The sequence below is a fragment of the Oncorhynchus tshawytscha genome, linkage group LG08, assembly GCF_018296145.1.
Source record: "Oncorhynchus tshawytscha isolate Ot180627B linkage group LG08, Otsh_v2.0, whole genome shotgun sequence".
NCBI classification, from domain to species: domain Eukaryota; kingdom Metazoa; phylum Chordata; class Actinopteri; order Salmoniformes; family Salmonidae; genus Oncorhynchus; species Oncorhynchus tshawytscha.
The window spans coordinates 54,749,027-54,764,032 of NC_056436.1; the positions used below are offsets into that span (position 1 = coordinate 54,749,027).

Genomic DNA, 15,006 nt, shown 5'->3' on the forward strand with positions numbered 1-15,006 from the left:
GTGCAAGACATTTGGCATTTGCCAGAGAACACCAAGATTGGCATATTCGCCACTGGCGCCCTGTGCTCTTCACAGATGAAAGCAGGTTCACACTGAGCACATGTGACAGACGTGACAGTCTGGAGACGCCGTGGAGAACGTTCTGCTGCCTGCAACATCCTCCAGCATGACTGGTTTGGCGGTGGGTCAGTCATGGTGTGGGGTGGCATTTCTTTGGGGGGCCGCACAGCCCTCCATGTGCTCGCCAGAGGTAGCCTGACTGCCATTAGGTACCGAGATGAGATCCTCAGACCCCTTGTGAGACCATATGCTGGTGTGGTTGGCCCTGGGTTCCTCCTAATGCAAGACAATGCTAGACCTCATGTGGCTGGAGTGTGTCAGCAGTTCCTGCAAGAGGAAGGCATTGATGCTATGGACTGGCCCGCCCGTTCCCCAGATCTGAATCCAATTGAGCACATCTGGGACATCATATCTCGCTCCATCCACCAACGCCACGTTGCACCACAGACTGTCCAGGAGTTGGCGGATGCTTTAGTCCAGATCTGGGAGGAGATCCTTCAGGAGACCATCCGCCACCTCATCAGGAGCATGCCCAGGCGTTGTAGGGAGGTCATACAGGCATGTGGAGGCCACACACACTACTGAGCCTCATTTTGACTTGTATTAAGGACATTACATCAAAGTTGGATCAGCCTGTAGTGTGGTTTTCCACTTTAATTTTGAGTGTGACTCCAAATCCAGACCTTCATGGGTTGATGATTTCCATTGATTGTTTTTGTGTGATTTTGTTGTCAGCACATTCAACTATGTAAAGAAAAAGTATTTAATTAGAATATTTTATTCATTCAGATCTAGGATGTGTTATTTTTAGTGTTCCCTTTATTTTTTGAGCAGTGTATATACAGTGCCTTGCGAAAGTATTCGGCCCCCTTGAACTTTGCGACCTTTTGCCACATTTCAGGCTTCAAACATAAAGATATAAAACTGTATTTTTTGGGGAATAATCAACAACAAGTGGGACACAATCATGAAGTGGAACGACATTTATTGGATATTTCAAACTTTTTTTAACAAATCAAAAACTGAAAAATTGGGCGTGCAAAATTATTCAGCCCCTTTACTTTCAGTGCAGCAAACTCTCTCCAGAAGTTCAGTGAGGATCTCTTAATGATCCAATGTTGACCTAAATGACTAATAATGATAAATACAATCCACCTGTGTGTAATCAAGTCTCTGTATAAATGCACCTGCACTGTGATAGTCTCAGAGGTCCGTTAAAAGCGCAGAGAGCATCATGAAGAACAAGGAACACACGAGGCAGGTCCGAGATACTGTTGTGAAGAAGTTTAAAGCCGGATTTGGATACAAAAAGATTTCCCAAGCTTTAAACATCCCAAGGAGCACTGTGCAAGCGATAATATTGAAACGGAAGGAGTATCAGACCACTGCAAATCTACCAAGACCTGGCCGTCCCTCTAAACTTTCAGCTCATACAAGGAGAAGACTGATCAGAGATGCAGCCAAGAGGTCCATGATCACTCTGGATGAACTACAGAGATCTACAGCTGAGGTGGGAGACTCTGTCCATAGGACAACAATCAGTCGTGTATTGCACAAATCTGGCCTTTATGGAAGAGTGGCAAGAAGAAAAACATTTCTTAAAGATATCCATAAAAGTGTCATTTAAAGTTTGCCACAAGCCACCTGGGAGACACACCAAACATGTGGAAGAAGGTGCTCTGGTCAGATGAAACCAAAATGTAACTTTTTAGCAACAATGCAAAACGTTATGTTTGGCGTAAAAGCAACACAGCTCATCACCCTGAACACACCATCCCCACTGTCAAACATGGTGGTGGCAGCATCATGGTTTGGGCCTGCTTTTCTTCAGCAGGGACAGGGAAGATGGTTAAAATTGATGGGAAGATGGATGGAGCCAAATACAGGACCATTCTGAAAGAAAACCTGATGGAGTCTGCAAAAGACCTGAGACTGGGATGGAGATTTGTCTTCCAACAAGACAATGATCCAAAACATAAAGCAAAATCTACAATGGAATGGTTCAAAAATAAACATATCCAGGTGTTAGAATGGCCAAGTCAAAGTCCAGACCTGAATCCAATCGAGAATCTGTGGAAAGAACTGAAAACTGCTGTTCACAAATGCTCTCCATCCAACCTCACTGAGCTCGAGCTGTTTTGCAAGGAGGAATGGGAAAAAATTTCAGTCTCTCGGTGTGCAAAACTGATAGAGACATACCCCAAGCGACTTACAGCTGTAATCGCAGCAAACAAAGTATTAACTTAAGGGGGCTGAATAATTTTGCACGCCCAATTTTTCAGTTTTTGATTTGTTAAAAAAGTTTGAAATATCCAATAAATGTCGTTCCACTTCATGATTGTGTCCCACTTGTTGTTGATTCTTCACAAAAAAATACAGTTTTATATCTTTATGTTTGAAGCCTGAAATGTGGCAAAAGGTCGCAAAGTTCAAGGGGGCCGAATACTTTCGCAAGGCACTGTATATATATATATATATATATATATATATATATATATATATATATATATATATATGTTTATGTATGTGTGTGTGTGTGTGTGTGTGTAATGTATATATATATATATATATATATATATATATATATATATATATATATATATATGTAAATATATACACTGTATTTATACTACAGACTCCGACATTGCTAGCCCGAATATTATATATTTCTTAATACGATTGTTGTACTTTTAGTTTTGTGTGTATTGTTGTGAATTGTTACAGTACATATTACTGCACAAGCATTTCGCTATACCCGCAATAACATCTGCTAAATATGTGTATGCGACCAATAAAATGTGATTTGGTTTGAGATTAATACTTACGCAATGACTGTATTTGAGGTATTTCATTTTTAGGACTCTTTGACATTGGAGTATTTTGTGTAAATATTTTGACCCAAAAATATACAATTAAATCAATTTTAATCCCTCTTTTTAACACAATAAAATGTGAAAAAATCAAACGGGTCTGGATACGTGTGGGTGTATGTGTGCCTGCCTGCTTTCCTGCTTCTGTGTGTGAATATGTGCACACACATAAGTGTCCTTGTGTCTTTTTAAGTGTCTGTTCCCCTGTCTGAAAGTGTGAGAGTGCGAGTCTGTGTGTGCGTATGCATGCAATAGATGGATGGAGGGAGAGAAAGAAAGAGAGGTGCGAGATGAGGGGAAACAAGGTAGTGAGGGAGTCATTTGGAGGCAGTGGAGGGTGAATAAGCAGATCGGTGAATACTGATGAAAACTCATCTAGTGGCCACTCACTCACTCTTTACCCAAGCTGCACCTGGGTGCATATCTTACCAGTGCACCCTGTGGACTATCTCGCCGTCTGTCTCTCTCCATTTCCCTCTCCCACCCCTCTCTCTCCTTCTCTATATCCCTTTCCTCTGTCACTCTCTCCCTCTAGCCTCTCTCTCCCCCTCGGCCATCCTCTTGCTCTCTCCTTTTCCCGCTCTCTCGCTCTCTCTCTTCTATTCACTCTACATCTCTCTCTCCCTTTCCCCTTTACTCTGTGTTTATCTCTCAGTAGCTGTGTATCTAACAGATACATCTGGTACGTGTATCTGCTAAATATGAGATAACAGCCCTAAAACATCCTAGAAATTGAATGGTTGTTTTATGCCAGTGGTCTTCAACCTTTTCTTGCCAAGGGACATTTTTGTTGAAACATTTTTTTGAGCTTGTAATGCATCACAAAGCATCTTTGAGAATGATCTATGGCATGCTTAATGAATACAACACAGCTTTGGTGAAACCCCTGTCTCAAAAACAAACGGTTTTACCGCTTAGAACTTTCGGGAAATGAAGCTTCTTCCCCCCCAACCGTGCCGTTCTGCTTGGAAAATGACTACTAACTTTACCCACTTCATATAAAAAATTAAAAAACTGCTTGTTGGGTAAACTATATTTATTGGGTAAACTCCTAAAATGAATGTATTATGATGATTATTACATGATAATTCTGCCAGCCCTACTCCAAACACATGTTCGCTAATAGCAGCTCTTTAGCTGATTACCCCATAATGACAACGCGAAAACAGGTTTTTAGAATTCTTTGCACATTTATTAAACATTTAAAACAGATACCTTATTTACATACAGTTGAAGTCAGAAGTTTACATACACCTTAGCCAAATACATTTAAACTCCGTTTTTCACAATTCCTGACATTTAATCCTAGTGGAAATTCCCTGTCTTAGGTCAGTTAGGATCCCCACTTTATTTTAAGAATGTGAAATGTCAGAATAGTAGTAGAGAGAAATATTTCTTTCAGCTTTTATTTCTTTCATCTCATTCCCAGTGGGTCAGAAGTGTACATACACTCAATTAGTATTTGGTAGCATTGCCTTTAAATTGTTTAACTTGGGTCAAATGTTTCGGGTCGCCTTCCACAAGTTTCCCAGAATAAGTTTTCAAAAGCTTCTAAAGCCATGACATTTTTCTGGAATTCTCCAAGCTGTTTAAAGGCACAGTCAACTTGGTGTATGTAAACTTCTGACCCACTGGAATTGTTATATAGTGAATTATAAGTGAAATAATCTGTCTGTAAACAATTGTTGGTAAATTACTTGTGTCATGTACAAAGTAGATGTCCTAACCGACTTGGCAAAAGTATAGTTTGTTAACAAGAAATTTGTGGAGTGGTTGAAAAACGAGTTTTAATGACTCCAACCTAAGTGTATGCAAACTTCCGACTTCAACTGTAAGTAATTCAGACCCTTTGATATCAGAGTCAAAATTGAGCTCAGGTGCATCCTTATTCCATTGATCATCTTTGAAATGTTTCTACAACTTGGTTGTAGTTCACCTGTGGTAAATTCAATTGATTGGTCATGATTTGGAAAGGCACACACCTCTCTATATAATGTCCCACATTTGACACTGCATGTCAGAGCAAAAACCAAGCCAAGAAGTTGATGGAATTGTCCGTAGAGCTCCGAGACAGGATTGTGTCGAGGCGCAGATCTCAGATCTAGCGAAGGGTACATACCACCCCAAGACTCTTCTTAGAGCTGGCCGCCCGGCCAAACTGAGCAAACAGGGGAGAAGGTCCATGGTCAGGGAGGTGACCAAGAAACAAATGGTCACTCTGACAGAGCTCCAGAGTTCCTCTGTGGATAAGGAAAACCTTTCAGAAGGACAACCATCTCTGCAGTGCTCCACCAATTAGGCCTTTATGGTAGAGTGCCCAGACGGAAGCCACTCCTCAGTAAAAAGGCACATGACAGCTCGCTTGGAGTTTGACAAAAGCGTCACATCAGAACAAAACCTGGCACCACATCCCTACGGTGAAGCATGGTGGTGTCAGCATCATGTTGTGGGGATGTTTTTCAGAGGCATGGACTGGGAGATTAGTCAGGATTGAGCGAAATATGAACGGAGCAAAGTACAGAGAGACCATAACACACAGCCAAGACAACACAGAAGTGAATGTCCTTGAGTGGCCCAGCCAGAGACCGAACTTGAACCCGATCAAACATCTCTGGAGACACCTGAAAATAGCTGTGCAGCGATGCTCCCCATCCAACCTTACAGAGCTTGAGAAAATCTGCAGAGAATAATTTGAGAAACTCCCCAAATACAGGTGTTTCAAGCTTGTAGCATCATACCCAAGAAGACTCGAGGCTGTAATAGCTGCCAAAGGCGCTTCAACAAAGTACTGAGTAAAGGGTCTGAATATTTTTGTAGATGTGATATTTCAGTTTTAAAAAATGTAATACATTTGCTAAAAATTTTAAACATGATTTAGCTTTGTCATTATGGGGTTTTGTGTGTAGATTGATGAGAAATGTTTTATTTAATCCATTTTAAAATAAGGCTGTAACGTAACAAAATGTGCAAAAAGTTAAGGGGTCTTAATACTTTCTGAAGGTGTAAGTGTGAATTGCTCAATATGAGGAGTTGAGAAATAAAGTTAAAATCATTAGAAAGAGGATATTGCCGTTTTTATACTGTAGGTAGGTATTAAAAATTGGTTTAGTCTATTGTTACTAGCGATATTCATAAAAACATTTAAATATATTTTAAAAAGTGTTTATGGCACTGGTACTCTATCTACAGACCAAACACACACACACACACACACAGTAATTCAAGCCCACACACTATATGTTTTGCTATCCTCCTGAGGACCTAAAGTCTATTTTGCATTCAAAATCACATTTTTCCTAACCCTAACATACTGTGTAGACCGGGCACTCGCTTGCGCCATCTCGCAAATGTTGATTTGTACATCCACACCAGACACGACCCAGACACGCAGGTTGAAGTATTAAAACTCTGAACCAACTGTATTCATTTGGGGACAGGTTGGAGCTCAATAAACATTCATGGACATTTAGCTAGCTAGCTTGCTGTGTCTAGGTCATTTGTCCTGGGATATAAACATTGGGTTGTTATTTTACCTGAAATACACAAGGTCCTTTTGTCGGCATCTTTGTAGAATTCTGACCCATTTTGAGTGTGAAGGAGAATTTTATGTTGGTGCTTTTCTAATAACCCATTCGACTGGGTTCATCAAGTCACTGATTGATCGTGCATGGGAGGAATCCTCACTATTAGTATCTGTAATTTGGCAGTAGGCCCAGAACATAGTTTTGAGAACCGAAAGGGGTGTCTCAGTTTCAAGGTCTCAGCTTGGCGAGAAGAGGCCACGTGAGGTATTGGTCAGTCATGTGCATGAAACAAAAGTTAATGATTTATTAATTATGAATAATAATAGGGGAAACTAATTGTTTCTAGTAATCTCTCCTCCTTCAGTATTAGTCTTCTTCTTTCTCCGTGTACTTTATATCCCGGTTGGCTACCAACATTAAGGTGCATTACCACCACCAACTGGACTGGAGTGTGGACCTCAGTTCATCCTTCAATCACCCATGTGGCTATATGCTCCTAAAAACCAATGAGGAGATGGGAGAGGCGGGACTTTCAGCATACCAAGCCTCAAAAATAGAACCAAGTTGTATTTTAGCACCAGGCTACTCAGACGAGTGCGAGCGGTATTGAGAGTACAGATGAAATGATTGAATAACATGTATGTGTACATTTACTTTGTAATGCTCGCGCATGCAATGCGAGTGTTGTGGTCAGCATGTTACTCCTAAACCTAACCACTAAGCTTAAAATAGCCTTTGTCCAAGTGGGGATGTGGGAAATGTTCCCACGAGAGAACTTTCACTATTTTACTATCCTTGTGCGGACTTTTTCAATTTTCTACAATATTGGCTTCAATTCAACTGTATCATTGACTGGGGCTGGACATTTCACCATCGAGACTGGTGTGTGTGCGTGAGTACATGTGAGCTTTTATTACTATCCCTGTGGCTACGGGAAATCCACAAGAGGACAGATTGTTAAATGGCTCTCTAAAATGGAAATTTAATGTTATGCTTTTATCGTTTAACCTTATGGGTTGTCTTATAAGACCGCATTCACAGGCCATTTTGCACAACTCAGCATTGAAGTTATGGTGTGTGCCTATAGAGGTTATCCCTGTATGCATGTGTGCCTCTGCATACGCATACACTTTTTAAATGCTTTCATCACTTAGCTTATGTCATTCCACCCCCACCCCCCCAGATGAAAGAGGTTATTGTGATGAAATTCTTCAATTGGTTTACTACCCTCTGCCCTGTTCTGAGCACAGTCACGAGATCAGTCAGTAGAATCAGTCTCAGTGAGTCACTGGGTCATACTGGTCTCAGATCAATGTGCCCTACTGTTTCTGTGCATGTCAGTGACTCATGAAGTCACACACCTGCCTGATGAAAGCAGAATGACGCATCAGAGGCTATTATGCACATACCCACGAACATACGCTCTCTCTCTAGATCCTCAAAAATTCTACAGCTACACCATCGAGAGGTGTATGGCAACTGCTCGGAATCCAACCATAGGGCGCCACAGAGGGTAGTGCAGACAGCCAAGTACATCACTGGGGCCAAGCTTCCTGTCATCCAGGACCTACAGTTGAAGTCGGAAGTTTACATACACCTTAGCCAAATTTAAACTCAGTTTTAATTCAATTCCTGACATTTAATCCAGTAAAAAATCCCTGTCTTAGGTCATTATTTACTATTTTACACCTAGGGATACTATACATAACTTTAACCCATTTTATAAGAGTTTCTCCAAAATTGAAATATTCCAGGCATTTACGTAAAAACTCCAGTTGTACTTTTCGAAAGCCTTTTCAAAGTCAGCTATGAAAACCAGGCCTGGTTTCCCCGACATTTCATTTCATTTCATAGTGTTCTATTGGAGATTATAACAGAACATGGCCAAGATGTTCAAATGTTCATAAATGACCAGCATGGTCGAATAATAATAAGGCAGAACAGTTGAAACTGGAGCAGCAGCACGGCCAGGTGGACTGGGGAGAGCAAGGAGTCATCATGTCAGGTAGTCCTGGGGCATGGTCCTAGGGCTCAGGTCCTCCGAGAGAGAGAAAGAAAGAGAGAAGGAGAGAATTAGAGAACGCACACTTAGATTCACACAGGACACCGAATAGGACAGGAGAAGTACTCCAGATATAACAAACTGACCCTAGCCACCCGACACATAAACTACTGCAGCATAAATACTGGAGGCTGAGACAGGAGGGGTCAGGAGACACTGTGGCCCCATCCGAGGACACACCCCGGACAGGGCCATTTCAGTTCTGCCCACCAATGTTCTATAGGATTGAGGTCAGGGCTTTGTGATGGCCACTCCAATACCTTGACTCCGTTGTCCTTAAGCCATTTTGCCACAACTTTGGAAGTATGCTTGGGGTCATTGTCCATTTGGAAGACCCATTTACGACCAAGCTTTAACTGATGTCTTGAGATGTTGCTCCAATATATCCACATAATTTTCCTCTAAATCGTTGCCATCTATTTTGTGAAGTGCACTAGTCCCTCCTGCAGCAAAGCACCCCCACAACATGATGCTGCCACCCCTGTGCTTTATGGTTGGGAAGGTGTTCTTCGGCTTGCAAGCACCCCCTTTTTCCTCCAAACATAACGATGGTCATTATGGCCAAACAGTTCTATTTTTGTTTTATCAAACCAGAGGACATTTTTCCAAAATGCACGATCTTTGTCCCCATGTGCAGTTGCAAACCCTAGTCTGGCTTTTTCCATGGCCGTTTTGGAGCAGTGGCTTCTTCCTTGCTTAGCGGCCTTTCATGTTATGTTGATATAGGACTCATTTTTACTGTGGATGTAGATACTTTTGTACCTGTTTCCTCCAGCATCTTCACAAGGTCCTTTGCTGTTCTGGGATTGATTTGCGCTTTTCGTACCGAAGTACGTTCATCTCTAGGAGACAGAATGTGTCTCCTTCCTGAGTGGTATGACGGATGGTGGTCCCATGGTGTTTATTCTTGCGTTCTATTGTTTGTACAAATGAACGTGGTACCTTCAGGCGTTTGTAAATTGCTCCCAAAGATGAACCAGACTTGTGGAGGTCTACAATTTCATTTCTGAGGTCTTGGCTGATTTCTTTTGATTTTCCCATGATGTCAAGCGAAGAGGCACTGAGTTTGAAGGTAGGCCTTGAAATACATCCACAGGTACACCACCAGTTGACTCAAATTATGTCAATTAGCATATCAGAAGCTTCGAAAGTCATTACATCATTTTCTGGAATTTTCCAAACTGTTTAAAGGCACAGTCAACTTAGTGTATGTAAACTTCTGACCCATTGGAATTGTGAAATAATCTGTCTGTAAACAATTGTTGGAATAATGACTTGTGTCATGCACAAAGTAGGTGTCTGAACTGACTTGCCAAATCTATAGTTTGTTAACAAGAAATGTGTGGAGTGGTTGAAAAACTATTTTTAATGACTCCAACCTAAGTGTATGTAAACTTCCGACTTCAACTGTATATACTAGGCGGTGTCGCCCAAGTCCTACCACACAAGAAGCATAACTGGAGCACCACGTCTAGGTCCAAAACGCTCCTTAACAGCTTCTACCCCCAAGCCATAAGATTGCTGAACAATTTATCAAAAGGCGACCCGGACTATTTGCATTGACCCCACCCATTTTAGTTTTTTACACTGCTGCTACTCGCTAAGCTGTACCCCCTGCACATTGACTCGTTACAAGTACCGACTGTATATAGCCTCAGTATTGTTATTTTAATTGTTTATTTATTTTCATTTTTTACTTTAGCTTATTTAGTAAATATTTTCTTAACTCTATTCTCTTAAAACTGCATTGTTGGTTAAGGGATTTAAAGTAAGCATTTCACGGTAAGGTCTGTTGTATTCGGCGCATGCGACAAATACATTTGATTTGATTTTGTTCTCTAGTCTTTCTATTTCTCATTCATTCACTCTCACCCCCCTCACCCCCTTCCACACAAGCATCCACCTTTCTTCCAGCATCCCACCTCCCTTCTCTCCCCCCTCAGCAGGCCTGTAATGAATGTTTGTCATATCTTTTTGCCCCTCTCTCTCTCGCGCTCTACTTATCTCTCTCTTACTATCTTACTTTATCTCTCCACTCCTCCACTCCCTCTTCCCCAGCAGGTCCTAACTCCTCTCACGTGACCACCTGACCGGCCACCCTCTCTTTCCCCGTCTCACCCATCTCTCTCTCTCTCTCTCTCTCTCTCTCACTCCTCCCACTCAACCACCTTCTCTTCCTCTCTCTCCATCCTTTCCTCCATTTCTCAGTGAGATTTCTGATGAGTTGTTAGATAGCATATCTCCTTCCCTTACGCAAGCCCTGACCTTTCACACTTTCACTCTCTACCCCAACCATCCCCGCTCACACCTCTCTCTCCCTCCTATAATGAGTTATTGCACACCTCCTTCCCTGACGCGAGTGCTCAACCTCTCACCCTCTTGCCATTTCTCTCTCTTGGTTTCTACCATCTCTCTCTCCCTCCTCCCATTTCTGCCTTGCCTCCCTTACTCCCACACCTCTTTCTCTCTCTCAGTGGGATTCTAATGAGTTGTAAACTCCTCCTCCACTCGAACGCTCTACCTCTCGACCTCTCTCTCATAAACCCACAGTTCTGTGGCATCGTAACCCTCACAATGACAAAGGCCCTGGTCCTGGAGTGCGGGGCCAGAAAGAGAGGACTGTAACCATGAGAAGACCGTAACCATTGATTTTTTTTATTTATTTAGCAGATGCTCTTATCCAGAGCAACTTAAAGTAGTGAGTGCATACATTTTCATACCTTTCCATGTTGGGAGGGAGAGAAGGATGGAGGATGAATGCTACAGCTCAGCCAGCCAAGGAAAGAGTGTTTACCTCTGTAGAGATGGTGTAACAAGAGGGTGGGGGAGAAGAGAAATGTGTTTGAATGTACAGAGAGAGGTGAGAAGGTATAAAGAAGAGTGGGGGGAGATGAGAGGGAGTACTCTTCTGTTGTGTTGTAATAGGCAAGGAAGAGAGAGACGAAGGAAATGTGTCTTCGAGTTGAGGGGATCGGTGTTCAGTCTGAACAGAGGTTCCCATTGTCACTTTTGCACTTCAGTGTGTGCATGCATGGGTGGCTGAGTGTGTATTTTATTGGATTATGTTTCGTATGAGGACAAAACAAGACCATATATCATGTTCTTATACTCCAGGAAAAATAATATATTTTTGATCTTGTGATTGGTTAAATGGTATCTTCTGTCTTTGTGGTGACTAGCTGTTAAAACATTGTGGTGGAAAGTGCTTGAAAGCAGTGCAATTATACACCTGTAAAATAATCTCAATCCAGACCTCGAGCGACCTTGTTTTGACCAAAAAATATTTGTTCTCGTAACCCACTTGGTGACTTTGTGAAATTGACTCCAATGTATTAATCTGACAATTATGTTAAATTTAAATTCAGAGCTCAAGGGTCTGTGTGCAATTATATGTCATTCAGATTTAATTTCAGAGCACACTGGCTAAGTTTAGCCTCCGTTCTAGGTCGTTGTAACTTGCAACACTCTACTTTATACTTCCTTTTACCCAATTCCAAATCGACCCCCTAAGCATTTCTAATAAATCTGAAAGGGCAAGGTAGTTACTACCATATTTCTAAAACCTGTTCAATCCCTTCATATCTTCACAAAGGTCCAGGGGATAGTAGCTAAGGACCATTTTTAAATTGGAAACCCAAGTAGTGTTCCATAGGCTCAAGATATGATTAAACATTTTGAAACAGATAAGGTACTACCTGAACAACCTTTGGCGATATTTGATGATGTCTTGCGTTGTAATTGACTTGTATATCCTCTCTCCTCAGGTAAGATGTTCAAGTCCATGGACCTGTCACTGATTGTGGAGTTTATGCTAATGTTCTACAAGGACAAGCCCATTGACTGGCTGCTGGACCACATCATGTGGGTCAAGGTGTGCAACCCAGAGAAGGACGCGGTAAGTGTGGTAACCACTTTCCTAAAACAAGTTTTTCTTTGGACTCAGTCATGTTAGATCAGTGATTACTTAAAGGGAGGGAGGAAAGAAGGATGTATTACAGATTATCCAAGCAGGGAGCAACAGGTTACTGCAAAAATAAATTAAACGCTTTAGCAAATGAGTGTTGTATAGCACACTGTACACTGGACAGGACATGAGACTGGAGTAGAAATTAACGTGGGTAATGTTTAATGCATTTCACAGGAAGAACATTCCGAGCATTTCAATGTAGGTAAGCAGGTTACAGGTGCCCTAATGGGACAAAACTAGAATATCAATACACAACAATGAGGGATACAAAGGCTGCGTTGACACAGGCAACCCAATTCTGATATTCTTTTCGCGAAGCTGATCTGATTGGTCAAAAGACCTATTAGTGAAAACAATATAAGAATTGGTCTGTCTGTGTAAACGCAGCCAAAGTATATTGAAAATAGGTGCTTCCACACAGGTGGGGTTCCTGAGTTAATTAAGCAATTAAAATCCCATCATGGTTGCGGTCATTATAAAAATACCTATTTCACCAATATTTTGGCTACCATGGCTAAAAGAAGAGATCTCAGTGAATTTGAAAGAGTTCTCAAAGGAGCATAGGTGATTTAAAGGATGTGTTTGTGTGTGTGTCATCAGATCTCAACCCAATTGAACACTTATGGGGGATTCTGGAGTGGTGCCTGAGACGGCGTTTTCCACTACCATCAACAATACACCAAATGATAGAATTTCTCATGGAAGAATGGTGTTCGCATCCCAGACACTTATAGGATCTATGCCAAGGTGCATTGAAGCTGTTTTGGTGGCACATGGTTGCCCATCACCCTATTAAGACACTTTTCCTTTATTTTGCCAGTTACCTGTACAGTCGTGGCCAAAAGTTTTGAGAATGACACAAATATGTCAGATGTTACTATGGAATACTGAAGTATAATTACAGGCATTTCATACGTGCAAAGGCTTTTATTGACAAATACATGAAGTTGATGCAAAAAGTCGATATTTACAGTGTTGACCGTTCTTTTTTTATTTTTAAATGTAAACTTTTTTTGAATCAACTTTAGGAGATGGTCCTGGCGTTTGCTGGACTTTCTTGGGCGCCCTGAAGCCTTCTTCACAGCAATTGAACCGCTCTCCTTGAAGTTCTTGATAATCCGCTAAATTATTAATTTAGGTGCAATATTCTTGCTGCCAGTTGGTCCTTTTGTGAAAGGGCTGAAATGCAGTGGAAATGTTTTTGGGGGATTCAGTTCATTTGCATGGCAAAGAGGGACTTTGCAATTAATTGCAATTCATCTGATCACTCTTCAAAACATTCTGGAGTGTATGCAAATTGCCATCATACAAACTGAGGCAGCAGACTGTGAAAAGTTATGTGAAAATTCATATTTGTGTCATTCTCAAAACTTTTGGCCACGACTGTACATACACTACATGGCCCAAAGTATGTGGACGTCGAACATCTGATTCCAGAATCATGGGCATTAATATGTAGTTGGTCCTTCCCGCTGCAATAACAGCCTCCACTCTTCTGGGAAGGTTTTCCACTAGATGTTGGAAACTTGCTGCGGAGACTTGCTTCCATTCACCCACGAGCATTAGTGAGGTCGGGCACTGATGTTGCCGATTAGGCCTGGCTTGCAGTCGGCGTGCCAATTCATTCCAAAGGTGTTTGATGGAGTTCAGGTCAGGGCTCTGTGAAGGTCAGTCAAGTTCTTCCACACCCGTCCATTTCTGTATGGACCTCGCTTTGTGCACGGGGGCGATGTCATGTTGAAACAGGAAAGGGCCTTCCCCAAACTGTTGCAACAAAGTTGGAAGCACAGAATCGTCAAGAATGTCATTGTATGCTGGAGCGTTAAGATTTCCCTTCACTGGAATTAAGGAGCCTGAACCATTAAAAACAGCCCCAGACCATTATTCCTCCTCCACAAACGTTACAGTTGGCACTATGCATTGGGGCAGGTAGCGTTCTCCTGGCATCCTCCAAACCCAGATTCGTCCTTCGGACTGCCAGATGGTGAAGCATGATTCATCACTCCAGCGAATGTGTTTCCACTGCTCCAGAGTCCAATGGCGGCGACCTTCACACCACTCCAGCCAACACTTGGCATTGCTAATGGTGATTTTAGGCTTGTGCGCGGCCATGGAAACCCATTTCTTGAAGCTCCTGACAAAGTTATTGTGCTGATGTATTTGTATTTATTATTAATCCCCATTAGCTGCTGCCAAGATGTTGCTTCCAGTGGCAGTTGGGAACTCTGTAGTGACTTGTTGCAACTGAAGACAAACCATTTTTGCGCTATTCAGCACTCGGCAGTCTCGTTATGTGAGCTTGTGTGGCTTACCACTTCACGGCTGAGCCATTGTTGCTCCTAGATGTTTCCACAATAACAGTACTTAAAGTTGACCGGGGCAGATCTAGCAGGGCAGAAGTTTGACGAACTGACTGGTTGGAAAGGTGGCATCCTATGATGGTGCCACTTTAAAAGACACAGAGCTCTTCAGTAAGGCCATTCTACTGCTAATGTTTGTCTATGGAGATAGCATGTCTGTGTG

General features: G+C 42.0%; 1 protein-coding gene across 1 annotated transcript in view; it reads left to right on the forward strand.

The window, feature by feature from the left end:
* Positions 1-15,006, forward strand: part of mgat4b (alpha-1,3-mannosyl-glycoprotein 4-beta-N-acetylglucosaminyltransferase B) — a 215,967-nt gene that overhangs the window by 181,931 nt on the left and 19,030 nt on the right. Inside the window, exon 9 of the mRNA XM_024429481.2 lies at positions 12,281-12,411. Coding sequence (XP_024285249.1) covers positions 12,281-12,411 — 131 coding nt within the window. The remainder of the gene's footprint in view (positions 1-12,280; positions 12,412-15,006) is intronic.